The sequence below is a fragment of the Cervus elaphus genome, chromosome 25 (assembly GCF_910594005.1).
Source record: "Cervus elaphus chromosome 25, mCerEla1.1, whole genome shotgun sequence".
NCBI lineage: Eukaryota > Metazoa > Chordata > Mammalia > Artiodactyla > Cervidae > Cervus > Cervus elaphus.
The window spans coordinates 39198670-39220605 of record NC_057839.1 but is presented as its reverse complement, the minus strand read 5'-3'; the positions used below and the strand labels follow the sequence as shown (position 1 = coordinate 39220605).

Here is a 21936-nt window from a genome sequence, read left to right as displayed (position 1 = left end):
GAAATTACTCATGGAAGCATCATTTGTAGGAGAAAAATACTGGAGGCCAGCTAATACATTCATTCAATACATTAATGAAGAAGCTTATCAGGCAAAATTCCAAACATGAGTTCCTCCAACATTTATTCTATTTCTGGTCACAGTTACATATATTCTTCCCACACTAAACCCAGCCTAGTCCTCCTCTTCAAACTCAACTTCAGTAGCCACAACTTCAGGCCTCTCAATCTTAGGCATGAAATTCTAGTAAAGTCAATTATGGCATAGAGAACCCAAACTAAAAATACTATTTCTACTGATTTATGATATAGTTCATGGCATTTTTAAACAAGTATCTATTATATTTTAATAAAGTTATCATAAATTCAGTTTAAAATTTGTAAAGTATATACCAGGGTTAGGAACAAGAACCTGGGATGAGAAACTAATGTCACATAATTTTAAATTCCCCTTAAACTATTGTTTTGAAAAAAAGTAGGCATATATTAAAGGTTAAAAATATATGAATTAAAAAATATATATATGAATTTTAAAAATTAAAGTAAAATAGCATTTACCTGGGTCTGTATTTGTACTTGCATCCTGACATTCTTTAGCTTTCTTTTTTACAGAGGCCATGAAATGCAATCCAGCGGAAGTATTAACTTCATCTTGGAGCTTTTCTTAAATATAACAACAAAACATTGGAAGCAAGCATTGAGAAGCCAATATATCACCAGGAGCCAAGAAATAGAGTACCTACTTCAAGGGAGGTGAGATACATGGTGTCAAGATGTTATCAAAATGGACTTTCTGAGTGAAGTGGTATCTAAGTTGACCCTCACAGACAGTTCAACGGAATCAAAATCAAAATTGTTGAAGACTCTGTATGCCCAGGCTAGAAACTTATTCTTCTGGCTGATGAAGATCCGGTAGAAGTTGTTAGGCAGGGAAATGATATGGTGAGACCAGTGTTCTAGAAAAACCACCCCAGCCAGTGTGTGAAAAATAAATTCGAGTGGATAAAATTAAAGAAAGGCTATCAGATAGATGAGGCTGCTGCAGCAGTTCAAATACACATCCAATAATGGTGAGGAATAAAAGGGAAAGGAAAAATTTCAGAATTATAAAGAAAGTAAAACATTAGGAAAAAAGAAAGAAAGAACTGGCTACTGACTGGATGAGAGGGGGAGGGGAAAGCAGAATTCAGAAGAGCGTGTGTCTTGGGGTTAAGTTGGCAGTGACACAATTGGAGACAGAACACAGGAGGAGAAACCAGTTGGTGGGGCAGGGATAACGAATTCAGACTTGAGGTCATTTCTACCCTGGACAAAAAGATCAACAGGAAGTAGAGTCAAAGTCCGAACACTATTATGGGAGTTTGGGTTTAGACATGGAATTTTCTGGGAGATCACCCAGGGAGTTTAAGTAGAATGAAAGAGTATCAATGACGGCACATGGCAGTATAATGAAAATATATATATTTGGTCTTTGTTCTTGGTTCCAGGCATGGAATTCCTTAAGCCCTTGGAAGTTCCTGAATGATAGGAGCATATTTTGTTATTCATGATGAGCCCCTTTTGATCGTATCTGCCTTTGGGCTAATGAGCTGACCCCTGCAGGCCCCTAGACAGTTTCAGGAAGGGGGCTGCTCTCCAGAGAAACCATCAGCCCTGCTCCACACCCACCTCCAGGGAAGGGAGAGCAACTGGAGTCTGATCTTTCCATATACTGAGAGTTCAGGAAAAACCCTGAGACAACAAGTCTGAGGGGACTTCTAGGTTGATGAGTAAGTGGATGTGTAGGAAGGATGGTGTACCCCACAAGGAGTGGGACCTCTGTGTCCTCAAACCCCCACACCTTGCCCTAGGCATCTCTCCCATTTGGCTCTTCCTGAGTTGTAGCCTTTATAATGAAACTGTAATCACAGCTAAAGCGCTTTTCCAAGTTCTGGAGTTGTTTTGGAGAATTAGTAAACCTGTGGGGGAGTGGCCACAGGAATCCCTGAATTTACATTTGACCAGACAAAAATGCAGGTTTTGGGGGAACCTTGTTTGCAGCTGACATCTAAAGAAAATAGGGAGTCTCTGGGGACTGATCCCTTGACCTGTGGGGTCAACCCATAGGTTGATGAACCCGTAGATTATTAGTAGTCTCAGAATGGAATTGAATTATAGGACTTGCAGCTGGTGTCAGAGAATTCTTGCTGTGTGGCATAACACAATACATATTCACTGGAGTACTACAGTGAAAGCGAAAGTCGTTCAGTTGTGTCCGACTCCTTGCGATCCCATGGACTTACTCCATGGAATTCCCCAGGCCAGAATACTGGAGTGGGCAGCCTTTCCCTTCTCCAGGGGATCTTCGCAACCCAGGGATCAAAACCAGGCCCCCCACATTGAAGGCAGATTCTTTACCAGCTGAGCCACAAGGGAAGCCCAAGAATAGTGGAGTGGGTAACCTATCCTTTCTCCAGCGGATCTTCCAGACAGGAATCGAACCGGGGTCTCCTGCATCGCAGGCGGATTCTTTACAAATTGAGCTATGAGGGAAGCACTACAAGGTCATTTTAAATGACACTGTGGAAGAATATCTAGTGATATGGGAAGACAAATACCCTAATGCTGTTGTTGTTTGGTCACTAAGTCATGTCTGACTTTTGTGACCCCGTGTACTACAGCCCACTAGGCTCCTCTATCCATGGGATTTCCCAGGCAAGAATACTGGAGTGGACAGCCATTTCCTTCTCCAGGGGATCTTTGTGACCCAGGGATCAAATCTGTGGCGGATTCTTTACCACTGAGCCACCAGGGAAGTTCAAATACCTTAATACTATTTTGTAAAAACAAGTAAGTTATAAATAAGCAGAGGAGGTATTATTTATATATAGATATACAGATAGATAGGGCTTCCCTGGTGGCTCAGTGGTAAAGAATCTGTCTGCAGTACAGGAAACCTGGATTTGATCCCTGGATCAGGAAGATCCCCTGGAGGAGGAAGGGGCAATCCACTCCAGTATTCTTGCTTGGGAAATGCCATGGACAGGTGAGCCTGGTGGGCTAGGTACATGGAGTCGCAAAAAAGTCAGACAAAAAAAAAAAAAAAGTCAGACACGGCTTAAGAGACTAACACTTTCTTTCATACGGATAGATATAGATATATATTTATAGATACATGTGAGTACAGATATTTTGAAAATAAACCCAAAAGAATACTCCCTATTTGCATTTTCTAAATTTTCTCCAGTTAATACATAGTATTACCTTTGTAAAGAGAAAGAATGTTATTAAGAATGAGAGAGAACAGGGTTTTAAGATAAGAGAATGGGGAGCAAGAACACCAGACGGATTGGGAAGCTGAGAGGTGGAAGCTACGGGTAAGGAGACGACAGCTCGGCACACAGAGGCCTGCGGCTGGGCCGAGGCACGGAGGAATGGAGGGAGCACCAGGTCAAGGGTCAAGGGAAGGAACGGGGTAACAGACGTGAGGTGACTCCAAGGTAAAAATCTTGACCAATCAAATGAATGGTCATATCTTTAATAGGAAAATGCCAGTTTAAAATCTGACTCCTTTGTTTTTTGCATGGCTTGCAGGATCTCAGTTCCTGACCAGGGACTGAACTTGGGCCATGGCAATGAAAGCTCGGAATCCTAACCATGAGGTCACCAGGTAACTCTTGCGGATATGCTGAATTTAAGGAGAAAGTAGAAAAGAAAGATGAGACAGGGTAGGTGTGTATCTGAGTGTCACCAAAATAATTTAAAAGCTGAAGTCGTGACAATGAATGAGCCTAGAGGCACAAGAGTTTGTGTGTACATGTGTGAAAAACACTGGGGAGAAAGCCTTGGGGAAACACATACATTCAAAGGCAAGAAATGAATACATCAATTCAAGAAGGAAAAGAATTTACAATGTATAAACAAGTCCTCTTCTCTGAACTAATTCCTTTAATGTATATGTATTTTCTATGATTAATTTGACTCCAGGCATTTTCTCCCATAGTTTCCTTTTGGGCCTCATATATCAATATCTTCTTTGAGATTCTAACTAATTGCATTGCTTTACTATAGGGGCTGATAAACTCTTCCTGTAAAGGGCCAGATAATAAATCTTTAGGCTTTGTGAACCATATGGTCCCTTTTGCAACAAATGAACCCTGCTGCAAGGTGAAAGCTGTCATAGACAATATGTAAATAAATGGGCATCAATTAAACTTGATTTACAAAAACAAGTGTGGGCAACCCACAGTATTTTTGCCTAGAGAACTCCATGGACAGAGGAACCTGGCGAGCTACAGTTCATGGGGTCTCAAAGAGTTGGACACGACTGAGCAACACACACACACACACACACACACACACCTGAAACTAACACAGCACTGTAAATCAACTGTAGTCCAATATAAAATAAAAGTTAGAAAAAACCAGGTGTGGTCCAGGTCTGGCCTTTGGGTACAGTCTGTCAACCACTGCGCTAATGGATAACACAACAAAACACACACACACGGAGAGACACACACACCATCCTGTCAAAGACAATATGAAAATAACCTCGTCTCATAAACATATTTTTAGAAAGCAGATTTTAACTCTGAATGGAGACATGACATTAATCATGTATATACATACCAAAAGAAATGTCAAAGTCTTCTAAAGGCTGGGAACCATGATGTTCTTGTCGCTCCTAAATGAATCCCAAATGATCAATTTATGACTAACTCAAAGACATATAATATTTTGAAAAAAATATTCAATAGCTATGAGGAACATTGACCTGGGGGGGGGGGGTTAGTTTCAAATCTTTTAACTCTAGAAATATTTTTAAAAAAATTTTTTAAAAATTTACTTATTCTATCAAATTATTTATTCTATCAAAGTAATTGCACAGGTGTTCACGAAATTCACAGATCAAGCAACAAAAAACAGCATTACCAATTTAATGCAGGTACTAAATTACAATATGCAATTTTCTCCTGCAGACTAGCTTTAACTCTCAAATAGTATCAAAACTATTCAAGGACTCGACACTTATTACTAAGTGCCTCCAGACACGTTCTTGAGGACTTTACTGAAAGAGGGTGCTAAGATTCAAGTAAACAAAACTATTTGTTTTATTTAATCTCTTGTTGCATATATAGGTAAACAGTCCCCAAGTTTAGAAGGAATGTTTGCAAAGATCTGATATAAAATAGAGGCTGTATTAAAAACCTATGTCGGGGAAACCCTAGAGGCCTCTAAAAGAGGTGGGTGAAGCTATCACAGGAGAAACCCACAATATGCATTAAGACGTCACAGAAAAAAATCAGAGTGATTTAAAAATATAAAATCACACAAGCAGATGCTCTTAACTACAGTTTTTGATTTACCAACAAGTTGCTTTTCATGTTCATAACTTCATGTCTATCCTGTATGGAGGGATGCAGTCAGGACTTTTGTATTTAATGATATTAACACATTATTGACCAGGGGATTCTTGCAGAAACTAGCGCCTGTGGCCAGCGATTTGTTATGTAAGTAAACATTCAAACGTCTCTGGTCAATAATGTTTGGGTGACAAAAAAGTGTTAATATGCCTCTGGTCAATAAGTTGTTAAGATCCTCCCAGCCACAATCAGAAGCTTCTAGCAATCAGACAAACAAACCACAAACATTCTGAACTCTGTGAACATGCAGACCAGGGAAGAATGCATTGTAGTTTTTCTGTACCTTGGGTTTCACAACTACTTCTGGATCATTATCATTAATGATGATATCCTCTGGTTGGAAAGTCACACTTGGTTTTTTCCTAAGTTTCTCTGATCTTTCTTCTTGCAGTTCTTTTTCAGCTCGTCGTCTTTGTCTGTTAAAAATCACAGTGTAAAGAATATTTTTACCATTTTAGGAACATCAGTTTTTCATCTGTATCATGCTATATAGGAAGACAGTTATGAAAATTATGTCAATAGATTATTTTCAGTGGCATTTAATTAAATTAGCAAGATATTCTGCAATAAATAAATACAAGCAAAAGTCAGGGACACAAGAAAGTTATTTCTAGTTCCTCTACTACTGAACTGACTTTTCTGTTAGTCATGGGAAACTCAGGTTAGAGTTACACATTTCAGGTAATTTTCAAATTCTCTTTTCTGCAGATCTGAAGCTGGCCCTGGAAACCCTATTAGATACCACCATTGACCTATTTATAAAGAAGTCAGGCAAACTCAGGCTCCAAGGAGGAAACCCCAGGGAGGAGGAAGGAGGGCCCAAAAAGCTACAGGGAAAACTTACTTTGAAGAGGGTTTACTTAGAAAAGATGGAAGCAAAGAACCATTTCTGGAAAGAGAGCCCTGGTAGTAGATTTTAGGGCCTGATAAACATGAAATTTTAAAAAATGTTTTCTAGACTAAGTAAAAATCCACCATGAATACATGTCTTGAACATCCATTATGAGTGAAACACTATATATGTTCTTCATGAAAAGTCACAGCCTTGCTTTTCACATGCACATTTCTTAGTGCCCTGAAACAATTCACACCACTGTGCTCTGTATGAGTCTGGAAGATACGGTAAGATGATGAATAACAATAAACGTTATGTCAGTGTATTGAACAGTAGATAGAATATTTAATGATACCAAATATTTGCTGCAAAAGATGACTGCTCATCCTGTTAAAAAGGTAAAAGAAACCTCCAGCCTACTGAATGCCAGGAAAGAATTCCTTAATAGCATTTAAAAAATACTAGTATTTGTCTCTCACATTATAGGAATTTTTCTCATCACAAGATGTATTCAAGTGCATGACACTTGACAAGGAAATTGAATATGCCATTGTGTATAGGCTGAGAGGTTGAACCAGATAATTTCCATATATTTAACTGTATTATTGTCACTAATAATAAACTTGTAGTTATGTTTGCAGGTATATGCTCAAATAAAATTTCACTTAAAACTTGCCTTTTTTTACTGTCCTTCCCTTGTCTCAATTCAGATGATTCTATTTTGACCTTTAGAAGCTGGAGATGTCCAGGATCACCTTGTTCAAAGAAATTATGTGTCAAGTTCTGTTGCCTTTGTTTAAATGCAATGAGGTTTTCAAGTGGAATAAGTTGTGGTTTTTGGGACTAAAGAAAAGAAACAATAGGACAGTCATTTAAAATTACAAACATGTCAATTAGACAACATGTTAATAAAAACTGAGAAAAACGTTTGTTTAAACTAAGATGTGCAAGTGACAGAACATATCAAAGTTAACAAGTACGATGAGTATCCAGATCTTAAAGTATAAATTATTTTAGAAATCATTTCTGAAACTTTCTACTGAGCATTTCAGAAATTTTGCTAGAAGTCCTCATTTTCTTTATTTCTTTTTCATATTAAGACTCTTCCTTCTTACAATTACAAATGAAGTTAAAATAATGCCTGCTGCTGCTGCTGCTAAGTCACTTCAGTCGTGTCCTAGCTTGGATTTAAAATTCTCTGGAACTGGGAGGATGCACAGGGGTGGAGATTATGGATGGAACAAATAAGCAATACATTGGTAACAACTGATGTTGGGTGATGGTATAACTTGGGGTTTTATTATACTATTCTAATTTTAAAAGAAAGTCTTTAAAACCTTCCAAAAAACATATACTTCTCCATTCCTTCAATTCTTTCCTTTTGTTCATAATATGTTCAGAAGAAAAGGAGGCATGATAAGTACTTTTTCTAAGGAATGACTACTTCTTTTCCCGGTACCATTTTAGAATCTTAGAAGGGTACCAAGAATGAATTACTCAACTCAATCACTGACTTAACAGAAGCAGAACCTGAACAGTGTGAATCTCATTAATCAAAGGTTACAACTTTAAACAGGACTTGGTGGGTTTATAAAGAATTTAAACTTTGTGTTTTAAGTATTTAAAAAAGAAATATATTTTTAATAAGTAAAACTACTTACAGATCTGGGTCTATTTAACAATTTTAACCTGTTAATAGATTTGAAGGAAATCATATTACAATTGCTAGGAACCTCAAACAATGCCCTCTCACTCTAGACAGAAACATACACACACTCCCCTACACGTATAAACAAGAATACTGGTCATTTTACTTATTTCTTCTCTGAGCAGGATCTCAGACATATCTATGAAAGAGTCTAGAAAACTCTGGTACTGATGTATACGAAAGACCTAAAACCTGTGTGCTTAATTGCTTCAGTAGTGTCCAACTCTGTGATCTCACGGACTGTAGCCCACCGGGCTCCTCTGTCCATGGGATACTCCAGCCAAGAATACTGGAGTGGGTTGCCATTTCCTTCTCCAGGGGATCTTTCCGACCCAGGGATCAAACCCATGTGTCTTATGTCTCCTGCTTTGGCAGGCAGGTTCTTTACCGCTAGTGCCACCTGGGAAGCCCTAAAACCTTTAAGATACCCAATTATTATTTTAAATCAAACCTGTATGTTATTTCCAATAACAGAAGCATTATTTTTTGAAAAATAAATGTGTTAGTGAGAGCCTTTCATTGAGTGTACATTTATGCTATGAAAAATGCAGGAATGTGCTCTTGCAACACTCTGCAAAAATCATTACCATATTTTCCGGGCCTAGACATGAATGAAGCAGTGATAATCTTGGGCATTTTCTTTCTTCTGCCATGGTTCTAATAGGTATTGATGGAACTGTAACTGATGTTCTTGAGGTAGAAGAAAACATGTAAGGAGGTTGAAGTTGCAGGTGCAATAAAGGAAGTCCAGAGGAATTCTGAGAAGATATCTCAAAGGATCCTGGTTTAACATCAAAAATATTTTCTGGTTTTATAAATGTTGTAGAGTCCTGTTGAGGTGTCAAGTTTTCTTGTCCAACACACTGATCCACATTCACATGCTTTGGGATTTCTTTAATGATTGTTTCTGCCCATTTTTTCGGCTCAGCTGCTTTTTTTATGGCTTCAGTATTATACTGGCTAAGATTCAAATGGGATATTGAAGTAGTGTCCATTGCTACCTTTGGCAAAGGAGGCTGTGAGAAATCAGATAATCCCCAAGCCTCTCTAGGCTGTGGCAGAGGACTGAAGGGAACTTGAGGAACTCTCTCTGTGTGGAAGGAAATGGGCTTAAATTCAGGCTTGGGCTGAAACTGAAGCAAAGGGAAACCATCACTACGTCTGGAAGTATTTGCAGTGGGGATAAGTCTAGGTGTCTGTGAAATGGCAGAAGATGCAGACAAAAGGTGGAGGTGAGTGTTTCCAGCAGGGACTGGAGACAAAGAAGTGGTTGGTAAGCTGTGAGAGCCTGGAGTTAGTCCTCTATTCTGGGGCTGACCTTCTGATTGACAAAAAGGAGCACTCCCATGTGGAACATGCTGGAAGAGAAAGAAAAAACTATGATGTAATTTTAAAATATGTTACAAACTCCTTATTTTGTAAATAATGTTCAATATGTGTTACAGTGGGTAGGATATAATAACTACTAAATAACTCATTTACTCAAATAAACAACCACTGCAACTACAAGGAAAACTTCAGTGGTAGTTTAAAATGCATTACCTCTAAGTTTCCATTACTGTTTTCATTGGATTGCACAATTTCTTTATGGCAGTGTGGGCTGTTCTTGCTAGGCTCTCTGGCATACTCTCCCATGGGTTGTGGTTTAATGAAAAATCTCTCCTTCAGATTTCTACTGGTGTCTCCAACATCATTACTCCCTCTCGTGGGGTTTGATCCTTGGCTTCCCACCACATGCACAGACTGGGACTGTTGTAGAAGCTGATGAATATCTGGGAGGTTAGCAAAGGATGATCCTACTATTTGCATTAGGCTCATGAAGTTGATCTGTTGCAGCTAGAATAAAATAAAAATTAAAGAAACATCTTAAAATCTAATGAAAAGACCCAAAGAAGCAATAATTATCTGAGTATTCCAAAACAGTCATATTTCTATCTTAGCATTTGTCAGACCCATAAGTGCTGAGTATGACGCATAGCTGGGAGAGACCTTAAAAAAAAAAAAAAAGGAAAAGAAGAATAGCTTCCTGTCTTCAAGGAGGAGTTAACTACAACTATGAACTCATAATGCGACTTGAGATCATCTGGGAAGCAGTTTACATAAACATCCCAGGGATCATAAAAGAGTGAGCTGATGGAGCGGGTGAGCATAACTAGATTGCCTAAATTTTTAAAATTTTATTTATTTTGTGGGTGAGGATAATTAAAGAAGAATTCCTAAATGGGTGTGTGAACAGGTTTTCACGAAAGAAAAAAGTAGAGATCAGGAACAGGTGAAGAGTGAGGAATTCCTGTGAAAGGGCTATTCGAGTGAAAGGCAAAGGTATGCACAGTGGTTCACAAACCTTGCACAACAGAATCACTTGAGGAGCAGTTAAAAGATCCCCATGGCCAGGTCACACCCCATGCCAATAAAATCAGAGCATCCAGGCATGTGAGCCAGGATGAGTAGTTTTTAGGATGATGAGGAGACTTCAATGTGCAGAAAAGCTTTCGGACCACTAGTACACACTGGCTTGGATGGATTAGAAAATTTACAGCTAATGAGAAGGGAGGCTAGCGTAGTGGTTCCCCAGCTGCAGCACGCGTCAGAGTCACCTGAGGTCTTGTACACTGTGATGAGCACCATCTCCAGAGTCTGATTCCAATCGGTCTGGGATGGGGGCCTGACAACCTGTGTGTCAAATATCCAAGTGATGCTGATGCTAAGGGTTCAGAGACCACAGTCTGAGGACCACTAAACTTGGGAGAGTATGGTGGGAAAAGAGGGAAGATAAAAGCTGTCCTTTATTAAAAAAGCCAAGAAGGAAACCCTGCAGGCTTTTTTTTTTTTTTTTTTTAATTTAGGTCCCCCAGACTTATAGACATGGGGCAGTTGGAGGAGGAAAGAGAGGGTGGGACGAATGAGTGAGTAACACAGAAATATATACATTACCATAAGTAAACTAGATGGCCAATGGGAATTTGCTCTATGACTAGGGAACTCAAACCCAGGCTCTGTAACAACCTAGAGGGGTGGGATGGGGTGGGAGGTTCAAGAGGGAGGAGACAGAGGTACATCCATGGCTGATTCATGTTGATGTATGACAGAAACCAATACAATATTGTAAAACAATTATCCTTCAACTAAAAACAAATTTAATAAAAAATGGAGGTTCCTTTCAATTACAAAAGAAATATATGCTTATTACATAAAAAAGAAGCATCAGAAAGAAAATAAAAAATGATACATAATCCTATTCCCAAAGATAACTAGTATTAACATTTTTAGCATGTTTCCTTTTACTCTTTGTATTTTAACACATGATTGACATCACAGAGTATATAAATTTGTACCCGAAATCCATTGAAGATTTTTAGAACAGAAAAGTAACAGTGTTAGAACAATATCTGGAGAAGAAGATCTCAGAAATGCATATTTAAGACAATAGAAGTGTGAAGTTCTAAGAATCTAAGGTTGGCGACAGTTATAGAAATAGCAAATATGAAGGAAGTGGCAACCCACTCCAGTATTCTTCCCTGGAAAAAGGCACGGACAGAGAAGCCTGGCGGGCTGCAGTCCATGGAGTTACATGACTGAGCACTCACACATAGGAAGGGTGGAGGGAGACGGGTTGGTAGCAATAAACTGGTAAAACCAAAAAAAAGAAAAAAAATAGACACACAATGTGGGCAAAAGAATCAAGACAACATTGAATGTGCACAGTGAGAGAGGGAAAGATGACTCTAAGACAGCGACTCTTAACCTTCTGCGTGTACCAGAATTATCTTGAGAACCTGTTAAATATACAGGGCAGCGACCAGCAAAGACTCTAGGTAATCCATAAAACAAGTTTGACAAATGCCTCTAAAACTTTAAGCAGGGGACTTCCTAGCAGTCCAGTGGTTGGGGCTCTGTGCTTCCACTGCAGGGGGGCATGGGTTCAAGCTCTGGTCAGGGATCTAAGATTCCACATGCAGTTTGGCCAATAAATAAAAAATAAATAATATGTGAAAATCATAAACAAAAAATTAAAACTTTAAGCAGGTAAAATAGGTGATGCTACAAAAGAGAAAAGGGAAATAAGAGACTCAGAAGAGTAAGAATAAAATCAGTTTCAAGAAGTTCCACGGTGACCCAGAAATCCCACTGCTGGGCATACACACCGAGGAAACCAGATCTGAAAGAGACACGTGTACCCCAATGTTCATCGCAGCACTGCTTAGAATAGCCAGGACATGGAAGCAACCTAGATGTCCATTGGCAGACAAATGGGTAAGAAAGCTGTGGTACATATACACAATGGAATATTACTCAGCCATTAAAAAGAATACATTTGAATCAGTTCTAACGAGGTGGATGAAACTGGAGCCTATTATACAGAGTGAAGTAAGTCAGAAAGAAAAACATCAATACAATATATTAACGCATATATATGGAATTTAGAAAGATGGTGACAAAATCCCTATATGCGAGATAGCAAAAGAGACACAGATGTATAGAACAGTCTTTTGGACTCTATGGGAGAAGGCGAGGGTGGGATGATATGAGAGAATAGCATTGAAACATGTATATCATCATATGTGAAATAGATCGCCAGTCCAGGTTCAATGCATGAGACAGGGTGCTCAGGGCTGGTGCACTGGGATGACCCTGAGGGATGGGATGGGGAGGGAGGTGGGAGAGGGGTTTGAATGAGGAACACATGTACATCCATGGCTGATTCATGTCAATGTATGGCAAAAACTACTACAACATTGTAAAGTAATTAGCCTCCAATTAAAATAAATAAATTTTAAAAATTAAAAAAAAAAGAAGTTCCATGGGATGATGGAGCATGCTGAAAAAGTCTTTGTATCAGGGCCCATAAATTTAAAGAGAAAATTAGTGCCCAGAATTACTGGTATAGAAATGGTACACTGCATCACATAAAAAGATATAAAAGTGAATGTAGAATACATGAAGAAAAGAACAGATGTGAGGGGAATCAATGTATAAGGAATATAACAGAAAAGGGAAAGGGAAATAATTTTTTAATTGTTGGCAGACAGAGAAAAGGATAACCAGGTGAGAAAAAGATGACGGAAGGCAAAGCGAACAACACGTTAAATGCAGGTGACAATTTCAAACTAAGCCAACATTTGGTTTGAGGATGAGAAATATGATGTGACAGGTTGTGTTAGAAAATAAACTTCAGATACCTTAGAGCAGGGGTTGGCTGATCTGCTCAGCCACCTCACTGTTGTCAGCAGCTCTGGATTCCCAAGAGCTCAGAAAAAAGTTATCAGGAGAAGTAGGGAACTCAGTTGAGACCATAGACCCTAGAATTAGAACTTCTGAATAACAAAGGAAGAGTGCCTAAAGCAGAGAAACCCTGCAATTTAATTTTAACTTTTCAGACTCTGGAAGTTTGTTCATATTTTAAAACCCGATGCATATACCACATACCATTACTTGGTTAAAGGGAGATGTGCTTACCTGGACTAATTTAAACATTTCATCTTGGAGCATTTGCCTAACAGAATCAGAAGACTGTGATAACTGAGCCCTGGGTTCACTTCTCTGGGTTGGCTGAGCTGCTGGTCCAGGTGTCTGTGAAGCCACTGTGACTCCATTTGATGCTAAAGGTGGAGCTGAGGAAGATTTCTCTTTACACGCAGAGACTGGAGTACTATGTGGAAGCATGTAAATAAAAAGCACACATTAATCAAGAAAAGAAACACATTAGGTGTTTATGAGCTGAGTATTTTGACCCTACTTTTTTATTCTATTTTAAAAGCTTTCTGGAAGTTTTCAGGAAATTTAAACCCTAAAGCCTATCTCACTGTATCCCTCAGCCCCCAGACACATTTGTCATTAGCAGAGCTGTTCATTCAAATGCCATAACTAAGGGACATGCTGTGTCAGAAAATAAACTTCAGATACCTTTGAGCAGAGGTCAGCTGGTCTGCTCAGCCACCTCACTTTTGTCAGCAGCTCTGGATTCCCAAGAGCTCAGAAAATGAGCCACGGCCATGGCCCCCACCCTATGGTGCTACAATACCTAGGACAGCTTACACATTTATTTTACTTGCCTGGTCCCTGTAGGCACCTGAGTTTGAGACCTGTGCAATCATTCTGATTAGCTGGACAGACGATGTAATTTGGCTTAGGAATATATTTCTTGGATCAAATTTAAAGATCCAGAGTGGATTTAAGAAAACTGTGGAAAGTATGGGTTAAGAAATATGTTTAACTCTGGGCTTCCCTGGTGGCTCAGTGGTAAAGAATCCACTTGCCAATGCAGGAGACACAGGTTCAAACCCTAACCCAGGAAGGTCCCACATGCCATGGAGCAACTATGCCCGTTTGCCACATCCATTGAGCCTGTGCTCGAGAGGCTGGGAACCACAAACACCAAGCGCGTGTGGCCTAGAGCCTCCGCTCCACAACAAGGGAAGTCAGCGCAACGAGAAGCCTGAGCATCACAACTAAAGACCAGTCCCCACTTGCTGCATCTAGAGAAAAGTTAGCATAGCACAGCCACAAAGAACAAGCACAGCCAAAAATAAATAAAAGTATTTTTAAAAGGATGTTTAATTCTAACATGGGTAGAGCAAACTCCTGCTCTTCTTCAATAAATGTGAAACAATAGTATTGTGATTATTTCCAATCAAATCAGAGAGTTTACATTAATAACTAAATCCTAACAAAAAATGCTCATTTAGAAATAAAAATTAAAAGTCAAAGTAAGTTTTTGTTTTAAATAAAATGACTGTTTGAGGATGATTCCTTAAAACACAGAAGGTATTCAATGTTTTATAAGTAAATCAATTTAGGGAGCAGGTACTATCATGTCCAAATGAACTGATCACTGTCTCTAAAAAGAAAATAACATATTAAACTGTGTTTAGATTTATTTAGATTTACACTCATTCCCTTTCAGCAATAATATGAGCCTTTTTATTAAGCGTGTGCTTGATAACAGAATTCTATTTGGGAGATCCATGAATAACAGACATTACAACTTACTTGCCTGTTTTAACACAACTTTATTGGCCTTTGTGTTTTAATAAGTAGCAAGGAGATAAATTCTAATTATGGAGAATTTTTCTAAAGCAAATTTATGCTGTATCTTTCTCTGATTCAACACCATTTATACACTTCAACCATTGGAAAAGAAATTCAAAAGACAGAACTGGATGACTACTCTCTGAAAGAATAAAAGGCATTTCATATTTCATGAGAAATCTGCTAAAGGCTGAAAATGAGTAAGAACTACCTCTTTCAATAACATACCCACGACCTCTCTTTTTCGGAAGAGACTTGTTCTAAAATAGTTCCTGCTTGTCTTTAAAACACAACTGTTTACAGGAGAGACTCTGTGTCTGGCACGCCTGGGGACTTGTGGTTTTAAATTATCTGGTCTCTAGAGCGAGGGGGAGGGCGACCTTCTGCTGGCCCACCTGCCCCACTGGCGGCCGCGTCCCGGGACACCTCCCCTCACACCTAAGGGCACTGTGCTGCCAGATGTGCCCCTAAGGCGGGCGTCATTGACGGGTTGCAGCGGGCAGGTGCAGGCTGCGTTGGTCTCTGTATCGAGGCCAGCAGACCGAGGCTCCTGCCTGGATGGACGGCCACCCGCCCTGGAGACCCCACGCTCGCTGACTTAGGGCACCTGCGGACTCACAACCAGCTTCTCCCCCGTGCTGCTCACTGGTGTGCTGTTTCCCCGGCACCCCCTTTCCAACCCGAGTTTTCTGTACATGGAATAAAATATAATTTACTGTGAAAAAAAAAAAATAAAAAATAAAACACAACTGTTACAGGAAAATCTTTCAATAAGAAACGTAAAGTTGTCAGAAATGGATACCTATTTCGATCTTTCAATGTGTAATGTTGATTTCATTTTACTCTCTTAGTTTTTGGTCAAGATGTTTAGTAATTGTTTCAAAATGGTATAGCAGGCATCATTTTATTCTCTTTTCTATTTGTAATTATATCAGAGTGGTACAGTATGCAAAAATGCTTACCTAGAAACTTCTGAATTTGTATCTACACAAAACGAATGAGGAATGATGTGTTCAAGATCTGTAGAGGCTTCGATCATACTATAATTAAAGATTAATAATCAATTAGGAAGATACTCTTCACATTATCTAACATACAGGTGATGTAAGGCTCAGCCACCTAAGAGTCCAAACATCCTCTAATCTTCTGTAACGCTTAGCTCATAATTACAATCTATTTACATCTGTCTCCATAGCAATAGTAAGAGATTCAAATAAAAGCAAAGAATATGTCTGGATGGCTTTAATACATGACTTGAACATTATTAAATGTTTGGCAACAGAAATAATATAATCTAAAATGAGTGGAAATGAAGTTAGCTGGGACCTCAAACTTCACCTGGGAAGCAGCAGACACTTTGCTCAGGACACTACAGAGCCCATTATCACATCTGGAACTGCAATGACTGGTTTTTTATTAACAGAAATATTTATATTACTTGTAAAGACACAGGACACTAAACATATTCTTTTATTAATTATTCACAGAAGGCCTGAACAAAATTTGTACATAAGAGAAAGAAAATTTAACTGAGTTGCCTCCCTTAGTCAAAGTAATTCTAAAAATTCAAAATGTCAAAAATTCTAACAATTAAGAAATCATGCCCAAACTGCAACATATGAAAACTGTCTTCAGCCATCCTTGAAGCAATAATAAGCTAGCAAGCAGAGTATGTGTCCACTGAAGCCCCGTGGACAGTGTGCAATGATCACACCACAATAGTGAAAGATCATACACATATGTTATGACTACTATGATTCTTTACTTTCACCCAATAAAAATGAAACTAGTAGGGAAAGGGAGGGCCTTAATTAGCAGGTGAATAAACTCTGGGTATTTCTAGCTATATTTTAAGACTGATAGTGATAGCAGCACAAAAGGTATTTTAGACATCATTATTTACCTCACTGTATCAAATTTAGAAGTATAACATTTACCATTATACTTTTGCTTTACTTTTTTTATACTTTTTCATTACCATTGCTATTAAACTGAAGCTACCAGGAATGCAGTATCACTGTAAAACATATACTGTCAATTATGAGGAAAAAGAATCCTCTTCATCAAGTGAATCCCAGGTGAGCCCTGAAAGCCCCCCAGACTTTTCCCCCTTACCCTTTCTGTTCAGTTGATCCTTCCTCCATACATGTCTCCAATGGTCCTTCCCTTAGACACTGAGCCTCTCCTGTGGAATGCTGCTAAAATTAATAGTACCCAAAAAAAAAAAAGAGGTGAAACAAACAGGTATTGTTGTCTTTGGTATCCTGGGTTTCACATTAGCCACTCGCCTGAACAAAAACAGTCTGAAAGCAAGTGAGAAACCAAACACTGAAATGTACTCCCGGTCCTGCTCTGACTAGATCTTCATCCTGTGATGCCTCAAGCCCATCACCTTAAGCCACTGAGCATATTAAACTGCAAAGACAAATGATGCCACTGGAAATCGTTTACAATGTATTTATGATGTATCTGTAAATTACACATGCATTACTGCCTAAGCACAACAGAACTTTGAACAACTTGGATTTGCACTGAGCAGGTTCACTGATATGCAGATTTATTTTTCCCCAGTAAATACATTACTACACGATCTGGGGGTTGGCTGAATCCACACCAGGCCCAGGAACCAATCTTCTGTGAACACTAAGGGACGACTGGATGTGCATTCTTGACTGCATGGAGGGGTTGAAGCCCCTAAATGCCATGTTGTTTAAGGGCCAACCATACACTATGAAAACAACTAGAAAATGAGAAAAAAAAGAGCAAAAGCTAATCCCTCTTAAAGGAATTATTTCAATAATTAGAAATGTCTGTGTCTTACCTGGAACTCTAGTGTATAGAGTTTTGAGAAAACAAATAATACATAAAAGTGCATGTATGTATGTGCAAAAACTGCACACTACTGATGAACTTATACATTTTGAATAAGGAACACTTGCAGCACTCTTGGCTAAATTAATTTACTACAGCAATTTATGAAATTAACACTTCATTGCCTGAAAGTATTAGATCTTACTAGTAACAGAATTTCTGTGAAAGAAAAATGCTGCATGGTTATACTTTACAATTCACAGTATACTTTTAAGAGACAATAGCCTTGGTTGGATATACTGAATAAAAACACTCTAGTGTTACCATAGTATGATTTAAATAACTTTATATTTACGAAGACTTCCCAGTGACTCAGTGGTAAAGAATCCGTCTGCCAAACAGGAGACACGGGTTCAATCCCTGGGTTGGGAAGATCCCCTGGAGAAGGAAATGGCAACCCATTCCAGTATTCTTGCCTGGAAAATCTCATGGACAGAGGAGCCTGGTGGGCTGCAGTCCATAGTCACAAGAGTCAGACACAACTGAGCAACTAAAAAACGACAACAACAATCCAAATTTACATACTTACCTCTTCTAAATGCTGTGGTAAGGTCTGCATCTGCATGTAAACGGCAATATTGGGACTTTCCACAGGTTCTTTGGCAACCTCTTTGGCATTCTCTGTGGGGAAACAAGAGGGAAGAAAACACAGACCTTTTGAAAGTTAATCAATCTACTTTTCAGAAGGTTCGGGAATATTACAGGAAACATATGATGGCAGAAACATTTCCTATCCTCCTTACAAAAATATTTTTTAACACCTAGAGACAACCCCTCTTCACCAAGTGAGTCCAGATACACCTTGAAAGGGCTTATTTCAGTGCATATAATTCTAAATAAAGCTCTGAGAGCTGCTGTTTTAAAGACGTCTGCCAAGGAAAGGTTCACAGAATTGGTTCACAGAAATGAAGAGACTCATAATAATTAACACAGCAAGGCAAAAGACCCTAAACTCAGGTTACGAGTTAATATGCTTAACATTTCAAAAATATTAAATTCTCTTTAAACAACTGGATTTAGGCTATTTTATAAACATGACAATTTAGATATAAGACTAAGTTATCTCATAATCATTCACCCTATCAAGTCAGTAAGGTCAAACAAAAAGATTAGTTAAATGAACTGACCTTCACAGTCTGATGGGTATATATCCACTTCCTCCTGTGTAAATGCTTCTACTTCTAAAAGATCCTCATCGATATCTACAAATTCTTTTTCAGTATCATCAGTGACAGATATAATCTCATCTTTGGTTCCTTTTATTTCAGGATTTTTTACCTCTGTTGATATTCTATTGACAAAAATGAAGCAGCTAAAATCATAACTCATACTTGGGAACAAAGAGTTTGCTTTCAATGGATTCAGTTAATTGAAAAAGAACAAACTAAGCTTTCATACTTATGAGATCTTTGTTGAACCACAAATGGCACAGAGCAGAATATCAATAAAAGGTTAAAATGAAGAATAAGAAATGAATTTGAAAAGGTTCAACGAATAACTGAATATCCCATTTTTATTTACTCAGATTAGAATAATTTCAGCTTATCTAAATTTCCCATTCCCATAAAGGAATCTTCCTGCTACCAAGCCTTTAGCTTTGGTATTATATATACCAATATATACCAATAATATATCAAGGATATATTCCTCATAGTACTACTACATATTAATAAGTAAAAATGGATGAGACGGTTAGTTCAACTTTGACACAGGAAGTCAATGAACATAACAAAGGCATCTCTTGGGATGAATTTGCTCCTGTCTCAGAAGATATACACTAGACTAACATGGAAAGAAACAAAATTTGTGACGTATTATCAAAATACTTCAGAAAGCACTCCTTGCTGCTTCTCTAGTTCAAAGAAACGCTCGTTTCCATAACTTTCAAGAGTTCAATTCTCCTTCAAGACCAAACATCATCAAACAAGGTATTTATAATCAGCAACTTACTTCAGGATACTCTGACAGGATTCATTTTGGTCATTTATTTCCTCAGTCCCACCTTGAGTGGATACTGCACCAGAACAGCCAGCATCTGTTCTATAAGCACTCTCTACACTGGGTCCATTCTGAGGCCCAGGGGAATTACTCTCTAGCACCTAAAACAAACCATTTATAGTACTTAATATTCATTACTGAATCCCTTACTTTTCATTATATTTTTAGATTATTAATACTTTCTACAGAACTTCTGATTAAGTCTCTTACTCATTTATCAAGTATTCATTGCATTTCTCATACTCAGCATCTGATTCTAAAGCAATGGCTGACTCATTATTCCACCTAGAAAAAACAAGCTTGACTACCTTGAGTATTCAAAAGAAATCAGCCTTACAAACTTGAAAGGTATATCACCAATGCTCTCAGGCCATAGGACAACAGAAATAAAAATGTAAAGTTGCTTTCATTTCACTTTATTAAGACATTTAGTAATATAAATGTAAAAACCACTTGTAATACCACTTAAAATTATCTCTTTTTTTATTTTGGCCATGCCATACAGCTTGCAGAATCTCAGTTCCCTGAACAGGGACTGAAGTGGGGCCATGCCACGGACAGTGCCAAATTCTAACCATTAGTCCACCAAGAAACTCCCTCTTTTTCTTATTTATAAACACACATGAAACCTCAAAATCTCACAGCCTCTCTGAAAGTACTTTAACCCTAATAAATCATTTCTAAGAATTAAAGCAACTACTTTAAAAAATTAGGTGATACAGATTATAATTAGCATTGTCATCAATTCTGCTACTTATTCTTTATTAGGTAGGGAAGTAGAAATACAGTTTTAATCTAAAATAAGAATTTTAATTTGTATCTAATCATAAGCAATTCAAGCATTTACCTTAACGATGGCATTTTTTGCCTTGTATGTAGCAAAATAGGGCTGTTCCAAAAGCCACAATGATGTAAGAACAGCGGCTGCAGAGGTCTTCACACGAATGACAGGACTGTACCCACAGGACGGCTCAGTGAGTCCAGAATCACAGGGCAGTCTTTTATCAGACCATCTTATCATCCATTCCAGTAGCCTTCTTATATTGCCACATGTGTTATTCAGTGCTACAGGAAGATCTCCTTGAGGGTTAATATCATTGCATTGAATTGCTTTGAAAATACATTTTCTAGAGTCAGTGGATTTGGGAATGCAAACACTATGGTTTGACAATCTCTGTATTAAAGTCTTCTCTGCCTTGTCATCTTGTATTCTATAAACTGACTTCCGTTTTAAACCGAACAGCCCACTCTTCCCTTCATTTTTATTGACTTCATTCAAAGGGTTCTCGGAAAAATGCCTGATCCCTTGATTAGCTAGTACAGAAGCTGAAAGTGTCTGGTTTTCTGATTTTTCACATTCATATGACTCAGGAGCAACAACAAAGCAGGAGCCGGCCCTGAACACATTCTGGCTTTTGCTTTTGCCCTGACGTCGTTTTAATGTTGTATGTACATCAAAAAGTAAAGAATTAAGTTCATGTTCTCTAAGATATCCAGAAAAACTAGTTAGAAATGGAATGCCAGCATCCTTGGAACCAAGTAGGTCTCTTTCAAGAACATAACTCAAGAAGAGTTCAAGGAATTTAATGTATTCGTCATCGTCACGTTCAAATTCCCAAATACCTATTACAGGAAGTGCATTTTGTAATAACTTTTCACAATCTTCTTTTCTTTTAGGGTTTTCCTTTTGATTACATATTTTCTTTTTACCTTTGGGCTTACCAGTCAATGCTAATTCCATGTGATTTGGGACACTTCTGTAGCAAAAAAAAAGTTTGAAAAGACAAAATTAAAGATCATTTAATCACTAAAACTGATTGACAATAAAAACTCTCTCCACTGTTTAAGTCATACCTATCGTTTTTTAATGCTCTGATTACCTGTCTTGCAAATGAGGGAACTGGACTAAATGGTCTCTAAGCACGTGTTAGAACTGAACATTCAGAGTGCAAAAATTCTAACAGTAATATCAAAAGAGAAATCTGATATTAAAAAAGACTAAAATGTGTTCACAGAAATTTCACTATAAAAAAAATACTTTTTCTGGGCAAAAAAAAAATGGTCCTCTAACAGGTCAGAATTTAGGAATATAAA

At 38.2% G+C, this 21936-nt stretch overlaps 1 protein-coding gene across 14 annotated transcripts in view; it reads right to left on the bottom strand.

Annotated features, from left to right (window-relative positions):
• Positions 1–21936, bottom strand: part of CPLANE1 (ciliogenesis and planar polarity effector 1) — a 107267-nt gene that overhangs the window by 44527 nt on the left and 40804 nt on the right. For 10 of the 14 annotated variants that reach the window (XM_043887302.1, XM_043887301.1, XM_043887309.1 and 7 more), the window contains exons 26-38: positions 20690–21599; positions 19795–19943; positions 18972–19135; positions 18374–18465; positions 17089–17171; positions 15936–16013; positions 13402–13594; positions 9487–9780; positions 8532–9302; positions 6913–7079; positions 5685–5817; positions 4608–4662; positions 558–662 (exon numbers count right to left, since the gene is read on the bottom strand). In XM_043887302.1, coding sequence (XP_043743237.1) covers positions 558–662; positions 4608–4662; positions 5685–5817; positions 6913–7079; positions 8532–9302; positions 9487–9780; positions 13402–13594; positions 15936–16013; positions 17089–17171; positions 18374–18465; positions 18972–19135; positions 19795–19943; positions 20690–21599 — 3194 coding nt within the window. The remainder of the gene's footprint in view (positions 1–557; positions 663–4607; positions 4663–5684; positions 5818–6912; positions 7080–8531; positions 9303–9486; positions 9781–13401; positions 13595–15935; positions 16014–17088; positions 17172–18373; positions 18466–18971; positions 19136–19794; positions 19944–20689; positions 21600–21936) is intronic. The other 4 variants (XM_043887303.1, XM_043887308.1, XM_043887314.1 and 1 more) reach the window with 1 other exon arrangement.